The 22283-nt window shown below is 41.7% G+C and overlaps 1 protein-coding gene across 2 annotated transcripts in view; it reads right to left on the minus strand.

Annotated features, from left to right (window-relative positions):
* The window catches only part of Lrp2 (LDL receptor related protein 2), a 150140-nt gene that overhangs the window by 67150 nt on the left and 60707 nt on the right, over nucleotides 1-22283 (minus strand). The window contains exons 15-32 of one of the 2 annotated variants that reach the window (XM_052725149.1): nucleotides 21311-21451; nucleotides 19156-19359; nucleotides 17588-17780; nucleotides 15891-16016; nucleotides 15096-15226; nucleotides 12658-12795; nucleotides 12105-12386; nucleotides 10701-10943; nucleotides 9591-9710; nucleotides 9389-9505; nucleotides 7836-8213; nucleotides 7373-7387; nucleotides 6538-6786; nucleotides 5259-5470; nucleotides 4381-4565; nucleotides 3644-3872; nucleotides 2645-2822; nucleotides 1396-1524 (exon numbers count right to left, since the gene is read on the minus strand). In XM_052725149.1, coding sequence (XP_052581109.1) covers nucleotides 1396-1524; nucleotides 2645-2822; nucleotides 3644-3872; nucleotides 4381-4565; nucleotides 5259-5470; nucleotides 6538-6786; nucleotides 7373-7387; nucleotides 7836-8213; nucleotides 9389-9505; nucleotides 9591-9710; nucleotides 10701-10943; nucleotides 12105-12386; nucleotides 12658-12795; nucleotides 15096-15226; nucleotides 15891-16016; nucleotides 17588-17780; nucleotides 19156-19359; nucleotides 21311-21451 — 3270 coding nt within the window. The remainder of the gene's footprint in view (nucleotides 1-1395; nucleotides 1525-2644; nucleotides 2823-3643; nucleotides 3873-4380; nucleotides 4566-5258; nucleotides 5471-6537; nucleotides 6787-7372; nucleotides 7388-7835; nucleotides 8214-9388; nucleotides 9506-9590; nucleotides 9711-10700; nucleotides 10944-12104; nucleotides 12387-12657; nucleotides 12796-15095; nucleotides 15227-15890; nucleotides 16017-17587; nucleotides 17781-19155; nucleotides 19360-21310; nucleotides 21452-22283) is intronic. The other variant, XM_052725150.1, reaches the window with a different exon arrangement.

Here is a 22283-nt window from a genome sequence, read left to right on the forward strand (position 1 = left end):
GTGTGACTTTCTTAATGGGCATATTCTGGCAGTCAGGCTACACTTCATAAACCAATAGGGGATACTAGAGACCACTTCCGAAGCCATCCCATGGGAAAAACACAAGTGGAATTATTTGTGAAATGACAAATGATACTATATGGGGTCACCATCAGATAGTCCCCAATGAACAGAAGACAATCTTGGTCTGGTGAAGGAATGCCTTGTATCTAAAATATCTATGCCCAGATTAATCTTCTCTGAAAGACTCAAGGGCACACTAAGTTAAGCAGTGTCAACAAGGATTAGTAATGTAATTAAATCTCTGAGGAAAAGTAGCAAAATACCAATCCCTTTGTAAGTGTTGCCAATAATTAAAACCTCATGAAAGTATCACTGCACAATGCCACATAACTGGATGGGGCTTCAACGTGAGGACCTCATCTGCAAACACTGTAACCTGTAAACACTATAAATGTCCTGAATCTATCATGTATTTCCTATTTGAAAACCCAGTTCCCCTACAGATTTGGACTTTTTTTTTTTTTTTTTTTTTTTTTTTTTTTGGTTTTTCGAGACAGGGTTTCTCTGTGTAGCTTTGCGCCTTTCCTGGAACTCACTTGGTAGCCCAGGCTGGCCTCGAACTCACAGAGATCCGCCTGGCTCTGCCTCCCGAGTGCTGGGATTAAAGGCGTGCGCCACCACCACCCGGCTCAGATTTGGACTTTTAATTAAGAAATACGTTATATCTAACCATCTAGTTTCAACCTATCTCTAGCACTTTGTATCAGTTTCAAAATATATTCACTCCTCTACAGTGAGAAATGAAAAGACTCAGAGTAACTTTTTAAGTTTCTGAGGATGATTTGAGAGTTATAAGCATGTACACATTCTTGACGAAATCATTTCTCTTTCCCTTTGCATTCTCCAGAGCACTTGACATAATACTCCACATACCCTTCAATCAACCCACTAATATAACTAAGATTAAATTGCTCAAATAGCCACTTGGAATAGTTCTCACAGAGACAGCACTTACTTCTGAGGTATCAGATAATAATATGAACAATACTGGAGTCATAAGACCCAGGACAGATGACTCACCATTCACTATTTATCACGAGAATAAAGAAATGAAGCAGTGGGCCTGAAAATGTGTAAGCTACATACACAAACATCAAAAATTTTAAATACAGAACTCCACTATCAGGCTAGTCAGGTGTAAGAAAATATGAGGTTAAAGGTTGTTCAGCCACATGCACAGGTAACAGTAGCCCCGTAGACAGATCCTGTATAACAACTAAGAGGATCAGCTGAGTCACCCCACAGGATACCCACTGAAGAGTTAGAACTGGGTTGCAGGTTTCTACAACCTAGCCCCAACTATGACAGGCTTGATCATCAGAGCACATTTACCTCTCACACAGTTGACAGAATCGTCAGAGAGGTTCCATCCAGAAGGACAAGCACAAGAATAATGTCTGGGCTCCTGTGCGGAAAGCAAGCAAAGGTGACTGCAGGAAGCCAAGGCACACGGATTTGGGGCTGTGGGAGAAAGAAGAGAATGCATGCATGAATGGAAAGTTGCCTGCACTACAGTACACAGGGTGCTTGCAGTTACCTTTGTTAAGAGGCACAAGAGAAAAGAATGGCTTTCACAGGTTAACTCAGTCTGTATAACCAGGTATAACCAGTCACTGAGCTATCTAGAACCCACAATATAAATATAAAATCTCCTGGCCAGACCTAAAAGCCTTGTGACCTTGATGTTTACCCAGCAATGCCCAAGATCAATTTTTCCACATCTTTGCATGTGCTAGTTCTCTGGACTCACAGGATGTTTCTAGATTCTGTTTCCTTCTACATATGGCATGCTACATAATGAATCTATTCTTTTCCTCACAAAACATATTGAGCATCTGCAAGGAAGGTCCCAAACACACTGAAGTATACAATCTTGAAAGGAAATAGACCTATGTTAATTCATGTGGTGGGTGGTATTTTCAGAGTGTGAGAACACTGTGGAAGGCTATCTCAGGTAGGGTGGTTAAGAACAGGTTCTCCTAGAAAGTGACATTTGAACAGAAGATCCTAAATGACATAAGGCAGTGATTCTGACAGAGACAGAAGACAGATGTTCAAGACAGAGCAAAGAAGTACAAAAGTTCAAAGCTGAGAACTGGCCTAGTGTGCCACTAGACCATCATGTGGTCCAGCGTGGTGAATGTAAGCCACAGAGGAAACAGGGTCAGACATGACCGGAGAGATTTGAGGAGAAAAGGATTATGGGAAGGTTAAGTGTTCTCCCTCCCAACAGAAAGATCACCATGAAGGCCAAATCTTCCATCATCTGTCCACCTACACCCCATGCATGAAGGTGACATGGGGTGGCCACAGCAGAATACCTACAATGAGTCCCAACAATTAGCAGGAGAACAAGGTCACAGAGGTAGTAGCTAATTGATGAATAAAATGACATGGTGAGGATATGCTGTTGTCATCTACTTTTCCAGCAATAAAAGCCAGAATGATGCAAGGGCAAGGAAAAGCATGGAGTACTACCGCAGTCTGAGAAAAGAAAGTGTATCGCCCATGCACTTAACATGTCCAGAAGAAGATACGACCATGCTATTCCCAGGCAGGATGTTTAGGTGTCTTCACTTACAAGATGGTTGCCTTGAAGGATGAATGGCAATAATCCCAAGAGGCTGATGAACGCTGTACATGACAACGGACTGGTTCCTCCCATGCCACTTGTTGGCCTGCATAACGCGCCGAGTCCCACGGTCAGTCCAGTACACAGTGTCTTCAAACAGAGTCAGCGCATGAGGATGGTGGAGAATCTGGAAGCAGAGCTAGACTGTGAGACCTCACCCAGAAATGAAAAGGAGATTTATTTTAAAAAGACACCAGGAAGTGGCAAATACAAATGTCTACTCGAGGAATGTCACTATGTGCTCATTTTTAAAATTGTTTCAGGCCTATCTCTGTTACATTGTAGGCATATATTACCCAGCATATATTACCCAATGGCTGGAAGGCTCATCATGGGACTTCCTCAAGTCAGGGGCACTAAACTGTGACAGCTCTTTGGTAAACTATATATTTTTCTGCATTGGCCAACTTGTAAAACGTAAACAGTATTCATCGAATAAAAAAAGTGTTTAGGGCTGGAGAGATGGCTCAGCAGTTAAGAGTACTGACTGCTCTTCCAAAGGTCCTGAGTTCAATACCCAGCAACCACATGGTGGCTCACAACCATCTGTAATGAGATCTGGTGCCCTCTTCTGGCCTGTAGCCATATATGCAGACAGAACACTGCATACATAGTAAATAAATCTTTAAAAAAAAGTGTTTAAACACATAACAGGCTCTGGTTTCAATGAGAAATATAAAACTAGTTTATTCATTCTTACTAAACCCTGATTTTTAAAGACTAGCATCCACAGAACACTTACTTAAGTCACATTGTCTATTAATCCTTTCCTGAACATGATCCAATCTAACTGAGTAAGATAAAAAATATTAATTTTCTTGTTAGGAACAGAAGGTGAATTATACTTCACTGTCATTTTTCCCTGGTCTGGGTTTCTTTTGCTTATTCTCAATTCTCTTGATAAGGATTTCTACTGTAGTATAAATTTGAACATTACTGCAAACTTACCAAATCACTAGCAATGACCTGCCTTCGATTGTGCCCATCATAATCACAAAATTCAATGTAGTCAAGGTAGGCATCCATGAAGTAGATGAGCCGGTTGGGGTAGTCAATACTTAAGCCGCAGGGCCAGTAGATCTTTTCCTGGACAATGACTGTACGCATGGTACCGTCCATGCTGGCTCGCTCAATTCGAGGGTGATGGCCCCAGTCAGACCAGAACATTAGATGGTTACTGTGAAAGGAAGGAACATTTATCAGCAGGAAAGATAACTTTCACTTAGCATAATACAACACAAGGTCATGACTTCCACTGTGATCATAATACAACCACAAGCCAGCTAGGTATTTTTATAATGTGCATAAAACAGAATATAATGACATGGAAATGCCATGATGCCACCAATCCACAAATAGTCCTTTTCTGTTTATCTCACTACAGTTTTAAGTAGTGGATTTATTTCTCTTTCTTCAGAGATTCACTATAAACTTCACTGATGTATAATAATTCATCCTATAGAAAACACTCTAACACAGAATCTACGTAAAACATAGAAAAGAGAGAATTTCTTCCTTTCTCTTTCTTCCATCAAGGCAATGTCTCTTTCTTATACAACTCTAGAAAATAACATGAACTTCAAGCAGAAACAGCTAGTTTGTGATATCAAAATCATAGCTAAGAGGCTCATCTTAGGGACATTACTGCATTCCTTAATCGCATGGCTACTAAGTGTCTTTCTTACCCCATTCTGGGATCTAATGCTAGTCCCCTAGGGTTTGAGACATTTTTGCTAATCAGTACTGTCCTGTGGCTTCCATCAATTTTAGAAACTTCAATTGTTTCCAGAGCATAGTCCGTCCAGTAAAGATTGCGACCTATCCAATCTACTGCAACCGTTTCCGTCACAGAGAGACCACTTTCATGTATCTACAGACAAAAGAATAAAGGGTGAATATTAGCACAAATGGGGACAAACACAGAAGCTCTATGAAAGTCTAGAATAAGGAATCTAGCATGTTGGGATTCGAACAATTTGTCTCCCAATGTAGTTAACCAATAAGCCAACTGCAGTGTTTTCAGGGATAAGTACAAGCAAGGCATTCATAGCCTTAAATAATGCAAGATGCTTGTGGGAGGTTTCATTTTGATTTTAAAAGCTTCTGCACTCGCTAAGAGCTCCACCAGTGTGGACACACGTGGTGTTCACTAAAGAAACCGTGACTGTCGGGAATCAAGAAACAAACTCAGATGGCTCAGAAACGGAGAGCGCCTGCGCTCCTGCAGAAGGCTCCACCGGCAACCACACATGTGACATACAGCCAGACACACCAGCCGGAAAGATTAATCGGACAAACTGAGGGAGAGGGACTGCAAAGTTTTCACTCAATTACAGCTCAGCGAAGCAACTTCTTTACTCCTGGGCGTTACTCTCTTCCACAGAGATCTACACACACGGCACAGAGTTCAGAATCAGACAGAGACCAGGAGAGCAGACCCACAGCGTTGGAGTTAGTCAGGACTATCCAGGAACATGGTGTGCGGCCCAGGATAAGGGAGGCTGGGGCCTTCTCTTGGAGAGGAACAGTCGATATTATAGAAGGGCTACAGAGGAGCACTTACGACTCTCTGGTCGGTTCCGTTTTGAAAGACACTCCAGGTTTTGCCTTGCTGTAAGTCAGACCAAAGGACACGACCGGTGACCGAATCAAAATCAAGGGCGACCACGAAAGAGACATCCTGGACCAGTGCATAGATGTTGTGCGTGTGCGCAGTGATATTGTCCACAATGATCTTGTCGCGGCTTGCTACAACTAACAACAGATTTTCGGACGCTGTGGAGGAAAGAGAAAAAAGAAACTGTCAAGGAAAGGAAAATACAATTAAAGGGTCTCTTCAACTTCCAACGGTTGATACTAAACTGGAGAAATGGTGGGGTAAGAGAAAAGAATTAATCACTTCATTCCTAACCTCTTAGTTGTCTGCAGCCATACCATCCTAGACACCCCTGATATCTCATCAGAAGCCAAGCTGGGTCAGGGGACCTTAATAGTTCATTGATATTCAACAGTATGTAAAAATAGTTGCGTTCTGAAATAGTTTTGCTTTGCAGTGGGCATCTGAGTATCAGGCTGGAGTGAGCTGTACTCACAGTCATTCTCGGGCTGTTTTTGTTGTTGTACTTGGCTATCTACCTTAGCAGATCGTAGGCTTGATTCCTGTAGTTGTAACATGAGAGTTCTACTTGTAGGCTAATATTCCTTCACCCCTTGTCCTTTTGGTAATGCATCACACCACATTTAGGTTGGCCTAAGGGGACTCAAATAGCCATAGGTCTCTGCCTCCACAGAAGCCACAGTAACCAAAGGACTGAGTTCTGATCTATGACAACGATGTAGCTACATCCTTAAAAGGAAGGTTGTTTTCCTAGCCTGCTTTCGAAGGAAGAGACTTATTGGACCTTGGATGGAAACTTCACGCTACTAAGAACCTGTTCCTTGGACCACTCTCATCCAGGCTTCTCGAAAGAAAGACAGGGTCCCATTTTTACACTGGAATGTTTGAAGCAGAGCCTCTTGCCGTACAGGTTCGCCTTGGACTCACTGTGAAGCCCAGGCTGACCTGATCCTAACTCCCGAGTGCTGGCATAGCAGACATGTGCCACTGGGCCCTACAATGAAAGAAGATTTAAATCCTCCTCTGTTGAATCAACTTGAAAGCAGCTGTATCAATATTCCAATATCTAGTATATTCACTTTCATATAGGTCAAAAGATGTTTTATCAAATCAGCTGTCAGGAGACTAGTCAGGCTGACCGCTGACCAACCTTGCCAAATGCTTACACTCTGAGAGAGGCTATTAGATTTCCTGGCGTTAGTTCACTTTTAAGCTGAATGATTACCTGTGACTTTGCAGCTCCGCCCATCGCTTTCCAACGTATACTCCGGATCACAAGTGCACCGGAAGGAACCTCTCATGTTGACACAGTGTTGGCTGCAAAAGCCTGGACTATCACATTCATTTATGTCTTCACAGGTCTTAGTGTCGTTGGCAAGTTGGTATCCTGATGGACATGTGCATGTGGCTCCAAAGGGCCCTTGGATGCACTGATGAGTGCAACCACCATTAAAATGTGAGCAGCTGTCTTGATCTAATATAAATAGTCACAGGGGGTAAAGTCAGACACACTGTGATGTCGTCCCGTGCCAACTTTAATGAGAGTTAATTAAGAGCCACATTCTCTTAGATAATCTGTTTCATTTCTTCTCTGAATTGCCTAAGGATATATTATCCTTTGGAACTGGTCTCTACAACCTCCCTCGAGTACTTAGTGCTGTGAGAGAACCTCGGTTAAATACAGCTGACTGAAACTAGCATCAATAAAGAGAAATCTAACTTGCTTCCTCCAGAATTCCCCGACCTAACTAGAAATGGAACAATAGGTCTTAAATGTTGCACAGAAAAAGCTGAAAGTGATCAAATGGAGAGGACACAGATTTGCTAACACACCATCATTCCTTACTCTTAGGGCCAACACAGCAATGGCTAACCCTGCCCAGAGCCAGGTTGTATGCCTCGATATGAAAATACCCTCTATTTCCATGAGCACCACAACTTATAGGCAGAGTCATAACACAGGACATGCACTAGAAGAGGAAGGCACAGTAATTAGTACAACTTCAGCATCCACATGAACATGCGAAACGGTGAGAGTCTAAAATATTTCACAGTCATACCTTGCTGTAGGTCATCTGACAGTGAGCGTTAATTAAAGAGGAAAGACAAGGGACAGTCATTAGGATCACATGCCAATCAGAGCATTTTAATCACAGCAAACACAACTCCCCAGATTTTGGTTGTTATATGACAAGTTCGGATTAAAATGAGAAAATCTTCAAGTTAGAAAAGTTCATGAACACATTGCTAAGAGAGCTACATTTAATCTGACGATGTTATTGTCCTCATTTAGTCTCATTTTTCTAAACAATGACATAAAAAGAAAAGGAAACACAGATCTAAAAGTGCAAAGGAGAAGTATTATGCAGTCATGATTTATTGGAATTTAATTATCTTTACTCCTACAAGGATCTGAAGTCAGCAAGGAACTAAAATCCCCGTGGGGACTGTGACAGTGCTGGGTGACAGCAGACTGCTGCTCAGAATGAATTTATGGCAGTGAAATGTGGTCAGGAAACTTACTGCAAAGCGGGGACTCATCGGTCCCATTCGGGCAATCGAAGTTGCCATCACACAGGACGCTCAGGCTGACACAGGAGCTGGAGCCCGGGCACTGCCACTGCCCAAAGGGGCATTGAAAAGGCAGGGTGGGGCAGTCCTTCTCGTCACTCATGTCCCTGCAGTCATTGTCCCCATCACAGATCCACGATTTGTAGATGCAGTTTCCATTGTCACAAAGGAATTGAGATGGAGAGCAGGTCTTAGGAACACAGCCGTTGTGCTCATCAGATCCATCTATGCAATCTGAGTGTCTGTCACACTCCCAGGTGTTGGGGATGCAGGTACCATCTCCTTGGCACTGAAACTCATCTGGGTGGCACATACCAGGAGGCCTGGTTGCTGGGGGGAACAAAGGCATGTGCATGATACAGTTGGGATTGGGATCTCTTTTGTCATATAGATTCAGAGGAAAGTTCTCTGGACAAACTGTAGACTTAGACAGAACCAATACTAAAGGCTAAAATGATATCAAATGTCTCCATACATTGTGGTACATAGAACTATTTATGTGGGGGAGATTAGTGGATCCAATGGCAAACTATGCACAGGATACACTCTTGCATAAAAGTACAAGTCAGACCTACTTCTTGGACTTCTTTTCCTTCTACCAATAAGTTTACATCCTTCCTTCTGATTCCCTGGGATTGTCTAACATGCCACTGTCCAAGCAAATGTTTGAAGTTTTCTTTTGTTTTGTTGTTTTGTTTTGTTTTGTTTTGTTTTGCTTGAGACAGTGTTTTTCTGTGTAGCCTTGTCTGTCCTAGAATGTTTGAAGATTTTTTTACAAATAAAATCCATTTCACACAAACAGTGGGCAGAAAAAACAATCATGTTATCAATAGGTCCCTAATCTCTGCATATAAAAAGAACAGGTTCCATCAGACTTGTATGCAATCTTCTTTATATACAGGGATAGAAGTTTGACTATGTCATTTCTAAGACTATCTGCCTGGCTTTAATTACACTGGACCCATTATAATCTCTTCCTGAATTTCTATGCCATGATTTGGCTTCCCAATTGAGATTTGAATGAAACTGCTTTCAGATGAGGCTGATTTACATAGTGGAAAAAGAGAACTATCACAAGTTATCCTCTGACTTCCATATGTGTGTGTGTGTGTGTGTGTGTGTGTGTGTGTGTGTGTGTGTGTGTGTGTGTATTGTGGCATGTGTATGCATACATGTGCACCCACATATGTGTGTGCAAATATGCACAAGCACACAAGCAAATGTAATTTTAAAAACCACATTGGTGGATGTCCTTGGAATATGAAAAATAACTAAGGAATTAACTATTTGAAGTACTCATTTATACAACATTGGCTACATAACTACAGCTCATTATACGGTAATACTACCCATGTAATAGTATTGCATGTCAGTATCTCATGAACATTTTGTGCTTTACGTCTTCCCCCAGCTGGTATGAGTTTAAAAGGAAAACTATACAGTAATATCCAGTACTAAAATAAAGGATTCCTGTGTCTGAAATACACTGTGTGTGTGGTACTTACGACAGCCAGCCTCGTCAGAATTGTCCTTACAATCATACACCCCATCACAGCGATATCTGCTGTTAATGCAAGCGCTCCCATCAGCACATTTGAACTGAGAACTTGTGCAGTTTAACACTAAAAAGGAAAGAGAGAAGTGTTTGACAGTAACTCCAAGATAAACTGAGCACACAGTAAGAAAAAAGGGAAGCCATCCACTTACCACAACCTGCCTCATCCGATCCATCGACACAGTCCTTGTCCCCATCACAGACATAAAACGGGCTGATACATCGGTGGTCAGGGCATCGAAACTGTGTGGGTTGGCACGTCCCTGAAGCTTCTAATGGCATACAAAGACGAAGCCAAGTTCTGTTCAAGAACCTACCTCAGTTCTATGTGCTCAGATCAGCCACAACATCCAAGTCAGCACAGTAAGTGAACCCAAAATGAGGATTTGGAATGAGGAGACTCAAGGACAGAGGCAATCTTGGAAAACAGAAGACACTGATCACGGACACACCAGGTGTCTAACCTGCTGCTGCATCTCCTGAGTCTATGACTCTACCAAGTCTGAGCAACACGGTCAGCCCACCACATGCCAAGCAGCAACAGCCATGCAGGCTGCCCCATGCACTCCACAAAGTGAAAGACACAGGTTCCTAGAATGCAATACTTAAAAGGGCCCAGCTCCTCCACGAGGAAAATGAATCTCCTAGTCCTGCAACCAATACAAGAATTTAGTTGGAGAATTCTACTCCACTGAGATTTAAAAAAATAGTGGGGGTTGGGGATCGATGTCTTTATTCTGTATTAGATGAAGAAGAAAAAAATCAACCAGATGTTTGGATGCTTACAAGGTACTGTATAAATTGTGTGAATTTTTTTATTAAAGGCTTTAAAAATATGTATGTGTGATGTGTGTATGTATATATGCATGATCATATGCGTGTGTTAAAGAGCACACACGTGCATGCGTGCATGTGCATATCTGTGTGTACTCATGCATGTGATATCCACTGAGTGGCATCCTTCTTTCTCCCCTTTATTTACTGAAGCGGTCTCTCTGGCCGCCCTCATAGCAGAGACTGCAGATACGCACCACCACATCCAGCCAGCTAAGGATGTTTGTTTGTTTCGTTTTGTTTTGTTTTATAGTTTCTATCTGGATGTCGGACATAAGTGCTGTGCTTTGAAAGGCTCAGTACCTTCGGGAGAAGCATCCAACACTTTTCAGACTACTGATACAGAGGAAGACAAGAAAAGAGTCTCAGAGGAAAGAATTCAAGTCATTCGAGGCTGACCAACCCGCAGAGAGCAGCTCAAAACTCACCACAGTTCTTTTCATCTGATCCGTCGGAACAATCATTGTCTGTGTCACAGACCCAATCTCTTGGGATACACAGGTGATTGTCACAGGTGAAGGAGGTAGGTGGGCAAGTAGAAATTGTGCTGGTGGGGCAATTTTGCTCATCACTGCCGTCTATGCAGTCATTGTGTTTGTCACAGCGCCACTGCATGGGGATGCACTGTCCACCATGGACACAGGTGAAAGCCCAAGACGAGCAAGAATTATCTACAAATGGCCACAAAGGGGTCATGACAAGGTTCTCACCTTTCAATGCAGCATTACACAAAGTAAGGAGAAATGTGAGAGCGGTTTAGGTTTGTGAAGTACCGAGCATAGTATATACACAACATCATGCATATACACACATATCCTCTCTTAATCACTAAAAGAATATTATGGTGTAGTTACAGTTATCTTAAATTAGACTTTCTCTAGTGGGTATACCTTCTATTTCAGGAAAATGTACAACGTTTCAAAGAACTCTTCTTTCTCTCTGAAAGCCCAGGGTATTACTGGCCTCATTTTAATAGATGTTTCCCATTTTTTTAATGGGATACTTGGGTGTTGTGGAATAATCTTTTTGTATAGCTAGGCAGGATTTCCAGGCACAGAGGATACTGGGAAGAATGGTGGAGAGTCGGAGAGAAGCAGAGGAAGCAGAAAACAGGATACGTATATGAGGTCAATGCCATGAGTCTCAGGTAAACACATAGATTAATAGAATTAATAGATTAATAGAAGATATAAAAACTAACTAAAAACAAGCCTAAGCTATCAACCAATTAATAATAATTAACTAATCATTATTAATTAATTCATAATTAATAATACATCTCCATGTCTGGGAGCTGGCTGGGCAGGATGAAGACTAGCAACACTTTGGCCTTGCGCAATGCTAATTAGAACCGAAACATCATGGACTAGTGTCGAGATGGAGATCCATTCTTCTCCAATTCATTTTACACAGGACATGAGGCTTTCTGAGGCTACAGTTGCAAGAACCTATGATACTGTGATACTATTCTCTCCATTGCCGGAGATCAAACCCAGGGCCCTGTTCATGGTAAGAAATTTCACTGTGACTGAGCCCTATCCTCAGCCCTGATTTGACTTCCAAATTTGACTTATCAAAATGAACTAACTACATTGGTCCAAAGAGCTAACACCAAAAGGATTCTGTTCACAATAATCTAATCTACCCGTAACATTACCTATGAATCATGCTTAAGTTCCTATAGTCTTTGCGGTGCATGTTATGAATCTGATATTCTAAAAACACCCCAGTCATATTTTCCCATGCACATAGCCCATGCTTTTATTATTGCCTATATGACCACTCCTCTGTTCTATTCACCTCTCCCGAAATTCCGGCAGGCAGATACTTACTAAATGTACCACACTGATGTTCATCACTGTTATCATGACAGTCATCCACTCCATCACATCGGAAGAAACTGGGCACGCACTTCCCATTGTCACAGGCAAAAGAGTAGGAGCCACACTGCTGTGTGGGCGGCTCGTTGACTGGATCGCCCTCACATGTCATGTGATCATTCTGAAGCTTCATTCCATAGGGGCACCCACACAACCTCTGGAAGTCAGGTGCTGGGTAGCACAAGTGACTGCAGTCCCCGTTGGGATGGGTGGGCTGGTTGCAGTAGTTAGACCCTGAAAATGAAAAACAAATAGATTCACTGGGCATGGGGTGAGGAGATCGGGGCGGGGAGGGGGGGGACAGATTAAAAAAAAAGAAACCATTCCAGACCCAGTACAAAGTTGGAAATCAGCATTCCATTTAAATACAGAAAAGTGCTAAGATGTGTATTTCCAAGAGAGCAAAGTCTTAGCAGAGGGGAATAGAGCACCATCAGGAATAGTTAAAGAGAAAGGAGAAAGATAACTAGGTCCGCATGGAGAATGCTTGGCAGTCCCTCCTCACCAGTCTGGAGGTCAGCATCGTATGCTTTCACGTTCATGACGCTGTTGATCCCATTTCGAATAGCTGTCATATCGCTACCATCCAATTTCTTTACTCGAATAATAGCACCCAGTCTCCAGTCTGTTATGAACACATGATCTGAGCAGAAAAAAAGATCCATTAGTTTTTCAGTCACAGTTTGAGGAAATGTGATAGGCTTACAAGAATGCCATGGTCCAAGAACCCATCTGTCATCCATCTGCAACCATTTGTTCTTTGAAAATCCATATTTTATTGATATCGTGGGTCAGGTTGAGGCAGATACATAATGGCATTTAGTAGTAATTAGGCTTAAACTTCCATAGATAAAAATGAACACAAAAAAGAATCTTAAGGCTGAATTCTTATCCATAGTAAAAATATTTAACTGTGAAAAGGAAACAGAGCACATCATCTCTTGTAGTTTTTAAGAAGAAAAGGTACAGATTTCATCCAAAAAAGGTGTGTTTGAGAATATCAGCAATTATGCAAATCCCTATACAATTCTAATAATTTAAATATCAGCAGTGAATTCTGTGTAATGCAAGACCATAACTAACTAGAAAATACAAATAAACGTAACACGCTTACAATGTTACCCATGTTATGAAATCAAGTTCCCTCATCTGTGATCCACACTAGCACATCATGGAAGCCAGTAAATCTTACCTCCCTTTATTACAAAGTTCAGTTCCACTTTCAGGAAAGTATCTCATTGTATTTAAATAGATAAGTCCTGTACAGTATACAGTAAAAACAAACAAACAAAAATCTAGCTAGTCTTTCACTGAAAGATTAATGATTTCCACAGTGTTGTGAAATAAAAGAACATTCCATACCAAGATCATAATGAGGCTAGACATGGTGACATTAATATATTTCTGAGACTGGGGAAGAAAGATGATGGGTTTGAGTGAGCCTAGGCTATATGGAAATACTCTGTCTTCAAGGAAAAAGAAATTCACAACACAAGTCAAAATTGATAGAAACCAATATTATTTGGGGAATATAGTATTGTTCTCATGGGTGTGCACTCAGTTTTTCATACTGGTAATACCAAAAGATATCCAAATATCCCAGCATATAGCCAAGAAAAATTAACATTTTTAAAATGTTCCTATGTACTAGCAAAATAACATGTTTCTGAAATTTGAAAGGTGGGGTAAATACACGAGGTAGGGAACTGTTTATAATTGACTTGTCTCATCAAAAATCTCAGGGTGTTTTTAAAATACCACATACCCCATAGATAGACAGCAAGATGGAATGAATATTCAGTATGATTACCCACTCTAGTTTCAACAGGAACACAACTAATTTATACACAGGGCTTTTGTTAGCTCTATACAAAATGTCACCCCTCAAACTAGACAAGTTATGGTTGGTCATGTATAGCCAGGATAAATTTAAATCTCTTCTCATTCTCACTATTTAGTTGATGTTGGTTTTGTACTTGCCCAAGCTGGCCTCATGATTCTCCTGCCTCAGCCTTCCAAGTCCAGGGATAACAGAAACACAGCCCCATAAGGTCTGGGCTAGCATTTGTATGCGATGCACAAGCTACACAGAACCTGTTGCAGGAATAAACAAGCCACCTGTCTTATTTTTCATGGTCTTGCTGTGTAGGCTAGCAATGGCTTTGAACATGTATGTGGCCCAAGCCACTCTCATGGTGATTCTCCTGCTTCAGCCTCCCAGGCAAGTGTGTGCCACCAAGCCTGGCTCACCAGGTATCTTATTCTCAGCAACTAAGTCACAGAAGCATGTCTCCACTGAAGAAGGTAGTTGAGAGAAGGAGATCAATGTTTGACTACAATCATGGTGGCTATTGTCCCCCACAATTCCATGCCTCTCAGAAATCTTTACTAGCAATGAGAAAACCATATTGAAATATGAATGAAAATGTTCTTCATGAGTTATATTTTGGCATGGGGATATAGTTTTGTGGCAAAATATATTCCTGGCATGTGTGAGACCTGGGTTCAATCTATAGCACTGGGGAGAAATAATGTTGTGTCCTATCATTTTTGTGAAATGAAGAGGGCATTACCTAACTTTCTGACAAAAAACTTCCAACACATGAATGAATGTACAGTGATGAATACATATAATCATCTTTCCAGAAGGATTCTGATGAGGTTCTTGACAGAGCTCTGTGAAATTCTACAGCAGCTACTATTTTATTCTCAAAAATGATATAGGTATAATTTACTGATTCCTCATGTGCTACTATCTAAGCACATACTCAAGAAGTATACAGTAAGTATAAACTACAAATTGTCAATATTATCAAGATTTGTCCAGAACACTCTAAAAATGGAAATTTCCATAAACAAACCTAACATTTTTCTACATTTAATAGCCTAACTTTAAGTTCCAAGTACAAAACATCACATGCTTTTTATTGCTTCAAAACATACCATTAAAAATGGTGAGTCCAAATGGGTGTGTCATCTGTTCTATATGGCCCAGTCGTTTTCTATCTAAACCATCAAAGGTGCTGTGCTCAATTTTATCGAAAAAGGCATCTACCCAGTACAATCTTGAAGCACTAAAGGAAAAACAAAAGTTATCTAATACCGATAAATGAGCAGAGTGTCCTGAGCACTGAGAACATTGACAGTTTCATACAAAAGTCAAATATGTCTATTAAAAAAATAAGTTGTATGTTTCCCACAAATACAGTAAATTTGAAACTTGAAACCTTTGAGTTAGGAAATGTTTTCCTCCTTGAGAAATAAAGAATATTAATGTTAATATTTTAAAGACTGAATAAACTTCTGCCCTTTTACTCCCATAAACTACTTTAATAATCTCTATTCATAAGTTCACTTGTCTTATTCCAAGACAAGACAACTCTTGAGAAACCCCAAAGCACACATATTCATTAATTGACTTGTTGATTAATTCCTAGCCTTAAGATGTCTCTATAAGAAATAAACACACACTAGCTACATTTCATCAGCTCTCTCCAATACAGTTTGGAACTTCATCCATCTTGACCCTGTCATTCTGCTGTTTCTTGATTTTCATCCCGCCAGCATCTTGCCAATTGCGTTTGGATTTTGTATTATTCAACATGCATCACTTATCTATCACCTGTTAGTGATGAAAAAGTCTCAGAAGGCATTCAGTACTCATTTCCTTTTATTGTGCCACCTCCAGTATGCCTCCTCCATGCTCTACGGTGATGAAAATCACATGGTCCTACTCACCTCCAATCAATGGCCAAACCATTTGGCCACCCCAGACTAGTGTTGACTATAGGCATTAGGTGAGATCCATCACTCCATGCTCGCATAATTTTAGCAGGACGCTGCCATTCACTGAAGAATATAAACCTAAAAAGTAGGAACAAATCCGGGAGGCCAACATTGGAACAAACTGATGACTCTGAGTTACAACTGATTTTACTCTCCATACATGCTCTCAGATTTGGCATATTTAATTCTAAGTTTCCATTTAAGTTGTAAATATGTGATCACAATCACAATTATAAATGACCTTAAAATGGGCATCTAGGACAGAATGACTAGACTTTAGGGCCTAAAACTTCTGTCACCCAAGAGTTTGTTGATTTGTGCCAGGCATGGTGGCACACACCTTTAGTCTCAACGCTTGAAAGGCAGACTGGTCTACATGGTGAGTTTCCAGAAAGGTACATAGTGAGACCCTGTCTCAAAACAACCAAGTAAACAGAGTTTGTTAGGTTTTTTATCTTTAAACTATCTATATAACCTTGCTGGCATTCAATTTGTGATCCTCTTACCTCTGCTACCACCATACCACCAATAGTCATATACCATCTTTCATATGTAACTCTGCTTTAAGTTATATAGTAAAGACTTCATGAATAAGAAATGTTATTTTCTTTTTCTCTGGGATTTAACATGCAGAACCCACCAGATCATTCTCTGTTCATTCTTCTATAGAGAAATTATAAATTTAAAAAAAAAAAATTCCAAGGTTAATCTCAAAACAACATCTTTTTATTTTTTTTCAAGACAGAGTTTCTCTGTGTAGTCCTGGCTATCCTGGAACTGACTCTGTAGACCAGGCTGGCCTCAAACTAAGAGATCCGACTGAAGGTGTGTGCCAATATATCCAGCTTCTGTATCTCTTTCATACAACCCCAATGTGATGGCTTCTTATCATTTTAAAGAAAAAGGAAAGAATTTAACAGCTTTTCAAAAGCAAAGATTTAGATTATATACATTAGAAAAATCAACTCTGTGGATGGACAGTGTATAAAGTGAACACAGACTTTGTTGTTGGGTAAAGAAAAAAGCTGTGTCTGGGCAGGTCTAGAGTTTGACAACAGATTTGGCTTAACAGTGTGAGCCCTTACAGACCACTATACCTCACTGAGCTACAGACTCAGCATCTCAGAAGCCGATTGGACATGCCTCCTCCATAAGCTGGTCTGTGACCAAATGAGGAGCTATTTATGGTCCCCCAGGTGAGGGAAGCCACCTTTGGTGATTCACTCCATTCAAATGTAACTGAGTGTCTCATGCTTGCTCTGGATAAGCTGTTGAACATGCTCAAGTAAGAAAAGAACGGAGAAAGAACACTCTAGACTATTCTGTTCCCTTCTGGTTGACCCGGTGCCAATGGCAGCACATGAAACGGATATTTAAGCTCTTAAACCAAAAACTATAAGATGATTAGCACCCTCACCATATCAATACATTAGAGCAGGGCAAGAATTGGATCTTTTCTTGACAATCTTATCACACATTTTCCTTCCTACAGTAACTTTAGAGAAATCATACGTCCAAGAAAGGTAAAACATAGAAGGGGGGTTCACTTAAGCTTCTGCCGAAGGGATGAGGTTGAAAGTGAGTGTGCAGGTTGATCCCCGGGGCAGCACACTGTCAAAGGCATACAGCAGTTCCAAGCTCTCACGTACCCAGCAGTAGGATGCACCACAATGGACCTCGGGTTGTTTAAATTGCTAATTATCTGTCGTCGGGACTTATCAGCCAGCCTCATGACGCTGACACTCTTTATCCCTCCATCTGTCCAGTAGAGATTCCTTGAAATCCAGTCAAAACTTAAAGATTCCACATTTCCCAACCTGTTTGCTACGAGAACTTCTCTGCCTAGAAGTAAAAACATAATCATATCATTTAAGGCAAACTTCCCAACTGCTGCACATTTAAATGTTGGGCATAATTTAAAAAACACGTGTGGAATTCTTTAAAGGGAAAAAAAAAATCTGCCAGTGCTGAGCAACACTGAGATAAACCTAGAATCTACCCCTTGCCCACAGTTGGCTCTCAAAGAGGAGACACGGTAGTGATAAACAGAACTGAGTCTGGATTTACTCCCTTGTTCAACCTTCCAGAACACGTGAGAAAGAGATACCTGAACTCACCTACTGCCACCCAGAGATGGCTCTGGGCTGACACTGCCAGGTACAGTCAGGGTGGCCCACAGACACTGCCGCCAACCCTCCCGGAACTCTCAGGCGGGCTTTGTACAGTCGCTGATGGCCAGGACTGCACAGGAACCAGGAGAGCCGCTTGCATGAGAAGAAGACCTCTCTTTGTCTGTATTTCTTTCCCTGTGAAAACCTTGTGGCTTTCTTTTCTCCAACTCATTGAGAATAAGCAGTCGCATTTCTCGGTTTTGCAGATGGTAAAAATGAAAGGCCCTGGTTTCTTACTCATATATCAGAACGCTAATTAGGAGTGGTATGTCACTTGAGTGCTCACTAGGAGCCAGGTCCTTCCCATGGACTCCTTCATCCCCATGGGTACTATATCGAGGGGGGATTACTATTGTGCCTGTTCTATAGATGATGTATTGGGAGGTGAGAAATGAAGCACTGGGTATAAGGAACGTGGAGAGAAAGGAGAAAGAAATGGGAGTCTCCTATGCACACAGCTTGATGGTACGTAGCAAACTAGAGGTTCCCAATGGGAACAGAGAGAGGGAGAGAATTCTACTTACTCCTGCAGCTTAGTGAGGGGCCAGTGAGTTAGTGACAGAGACTGAAAGACGGAAAAGTCAAAGGACCACCAGGTTGGGGCTCCTAGGACTTTCAAGCTCAGTCTGAGCTTGGGTGGTGGCATGAGCCCATAATCCCAGCACTTGTGAAATTGAGGCAGGAGGATGGCTGTGAGTTCGAGGTCAGCCTATGTTAGATAGCATGGATCAAGGCCAGCTGGGGCTCCATAGGAAGACCCTGTCTCCAATAAACTTACAGATAAATCTAACCTCATTTATAAGTTGTTTTGAAAATAGGAGAGATGTCTGATAGTTCATACCTATTAGCCCAGAACTCAGGAGGCTGAAGCAGGGGGATTCCTGCAAGTTCCAAGCCAGAATGGGCTACAGCAAAGGAGAGGAGTAGGAAAGAGGAGGTCAAAAACCCCAATTTTTTCTTTTATTAACAAAAAGAATGAGTAATTGGTAGTACTAGGGAAAACAAATCAAATATGTCAACACAAACACACACGCACACTTCCTCACCTGTGCCGTCAATCTTTTGTTTATAAATTATGTCTTTTGCTGTATCTGAGAAGAAGATGGTGCTGGATTGGGCATCAAAATCAATTCCAATAAAGGAGGAAGCACTCCCTGTGATCGGAACCATGACATCCTCCTGAGTGGAGAGGGTGAACGGGATCCCTCGGACTGCCATTTTTGATGAGAAGAGCAGGAAGTTCCTAACAGCTGGAGGAAGAGAAAAGAAAGAGCAAGGTCAGCAGCTGTGCAGCCCAGTCCTGCTCCAGAGACAGTGACGGTGTTCCTTGTAAGGAAACAGGTACGCAAATGCAGTGCTCACAAGGATTGAATCTTCGCTTTTTGTTATTGCACTTCTATGCACAAATATCACATATATTCACGCCCCAGTCGCCCTTTCTTGTGCTTGAGGTGGGGTGGGTGCACTCCTGAGAGACCAAAGGCCAGAGGAGGATGCTCTAACCTCTATTCCCAGAGACCATGTCTCTCACCGAACCTGGAGCTCACCATTTTTAGGTAGGCTGGAAGCCAGCAAACCCGACAGATTCGCCTGTCCCTGACCCTCTCACGCTGTCCCAGTACTGGGATTACAGGCACTCAAGGCGATATCTGGCCTTGGACATGGCTGCTGCAGACCCAACCTCAGACCCTCATTCTACCACAGCAAGTGCTGTCACCCACTGAGCCATCCATCTCCCCAGTCCCCTCATCATAGATTTACTCCTTCCCAAGACATTTAAATTTATTCTTAGGGAATGATATATAAAGAATGGTGTCCAGGGCTGAGCATGTACACAACTCACTCAGTGATAGAAGTGTTACCTAATGTGTATAAGCACTGAAAGAAAGTGTCCATAGAGGGAAGTTTTTAAAATGGTATTTACTGTGGGCGGTGGTGGCGCACACCTTTAATCCCAGCACTGGGGAGGCAGAGCCAGGTGGATCTCTGTGAGTTCGAGGTCAGCCTGGTCTACAGAGTGAGATCCAGGACAGGCACCAAAGCTACACAGAGAAACCCTGTCTTGAAGGGGAAAAAATGGAGTTTCCTAAATTCTAATATAAAATTACAAGTGGGATTTTTTTTTTAAACACAATTCTACATCAAGAACTCTACTACACTAGGAAGGTAGGGGCAAATGAATCTCTGTGTTTGGGTCAGCCTGTTCTTCTGTATAACAAGTTAGAGGAAACCAGGGCTACATACAAAGACCCTGTCTCAAAAAACCAAAAAGAAAGAAAGAGTAACAACAATAAGGTAGATTATTAAGAAAGAAATAAAGGAATGAGAGAAATGGAAAAATAGGGAATGATGTCTAAAAGCAAAGAAAACCATGAAAGTACGTTAGAAAATTCAAAGATAATGGAGGTACAGACAAAATAAAAAGACAAAAATTTAACAAATATCCTACACCGTAACAATAGACTACACCAGGAGCAGGAATATCCAGAGAACAAGAACAAGTCAAGAGGATGAAGAGAGTCATAAAAGGGAAATGTGCAAGAGTATTAGTGGAGTCATGACCACCATGAACTGACGTGCAGACAACCCAAGAAGAGCAGCGGCCTCCAAGAGAGCCAGGAGGATGAGGGGAATGAAAAAGACAGCAACTCTTTTGGAATAAAGCAATAAGGCCAGATGAGCAAGAAGTCATTCCCAGGAATGGGCAGCTTCCCACGCAATCAAAATTAAGGCTAAGTAGAAATGGCAAGATGATAGGCAGAGCACAAGACTGTGGGGTTGCAATCCCCAGCACTGGAGGGAAAAATAAATACGGAGAACCCAAAATGGTGTTACACACCAACGATCCTACCACATGGGATACCGAGGCAGGAAGCCCATGAGTGCCGGGCCAGCCTGAACTACACAGGGAAATTGCCTAAAAAAGGAAAGAAGCAGAAGTAGAAAATAACTCACACCCAGCTATATAGAATCTGAAGACCATAGCTAATAATTCATAATAATAAAGGGGGACAGCGGTTTCAGGGAGAAATCCCTGAACAAGGAACCAAGTCTTCTATTTGAATGGTTCTATACACAGAGAACAACACTGTACCCTTCTTAGAGAGGAGAATTTGCAGGAGGAGCTAGCTGGGCAGAAGAAGGATGCACACACAACCCACGTGCTGCCAGATAGAAAAACAGGAAAGGCAAACTTCTTACCAACACAGTGGCGCTCATCAGTGTCCAGTTCAAATCCAAATTCACACTTGCAGCGGTAACCCAGGCCGTCATTATCTGTTCTGTGACTGAGGACACAGACCTGCTCACAGCCCCCGTTGTTACTTCCACATGGATTGCTGGCTGGGTAAGCACACGAATTAAGACACATTGAGAAAAAGAAAGTAACTCAAGACCTACACAACCATTTGGGGAACCTCCATTGGCTACAGCTTCAGAGCCATTATTCCTACTTGCCACCGTAAGAACCTCCAGGCTGGTCTCCCTAATCCTCCACTCTTAGACCAGTAGTGGTACAAACAGGGCTCCCGCACTGTATCAACTATGAATTCTTTTTCTCAGATAATTATGTCAGTGTGCTAGCCTCCAGTACAGTAAGTGCTACAGCTCCAATTTAGAAGCTATCCAAATAATTTATTCTTACTATATAATTTTCTCTATTACTTAGTGAGTACATATTTTACAAGTAAACTAGTGTGCCACCAACAACTCTAAGACCGAAATATTATCCTAGCTGGTTCTGATAAGTTAAGGTGCCCGAGACTGAGTGCTTGACTAAAACAGATCTGGTTCCAGCACTAAGCTACTCTGTATGCTTTATAAATTTTATATTTCGTGTATGAGTGTTTGCCTGCATTTGTGTCTGTACACCATGTATGTGCAGTGCCCAAGGATGCCAGAAGAGGGCGTCAGGTCCCCTAGAACTGGAATTGCAGCCTGTTGTGAGCTATCATGTGGGTTCTCTTCACTGCTGAGACTCTCATCAACTTTTTAAATTGTCCTCTGGACCTTTGACTTATTCTTATAAAACTCTTTTCCTCTCAACTGTGTTGATTTGAGGAAATAGCCAGACATCTTTCAGAGCCAAATAATGAAAATAGTATGAATCGCTGAACAGATTATGGAAGCTTTGTACTCAGAGATTTCCAGAACATTTTCAGACCAAGTATGCATT

This window comes from Peromyscus californicus, unplaced genomic scaffold (genome assembly GCF_007827085.1).
Source record: "Peromyscus californicus insignis strain IS unplaced genomic scaffold, ASM782708v3 Scaffold_7__1_contigs__length_154581171, whole genome shotgun sequence".
Taxonomy (NCBI): Eukaryota; Metazoa; Chordata; class Mammalia; order Rodentia; family Cricetidae; genus Peromyscus; species Peromyscus californicus.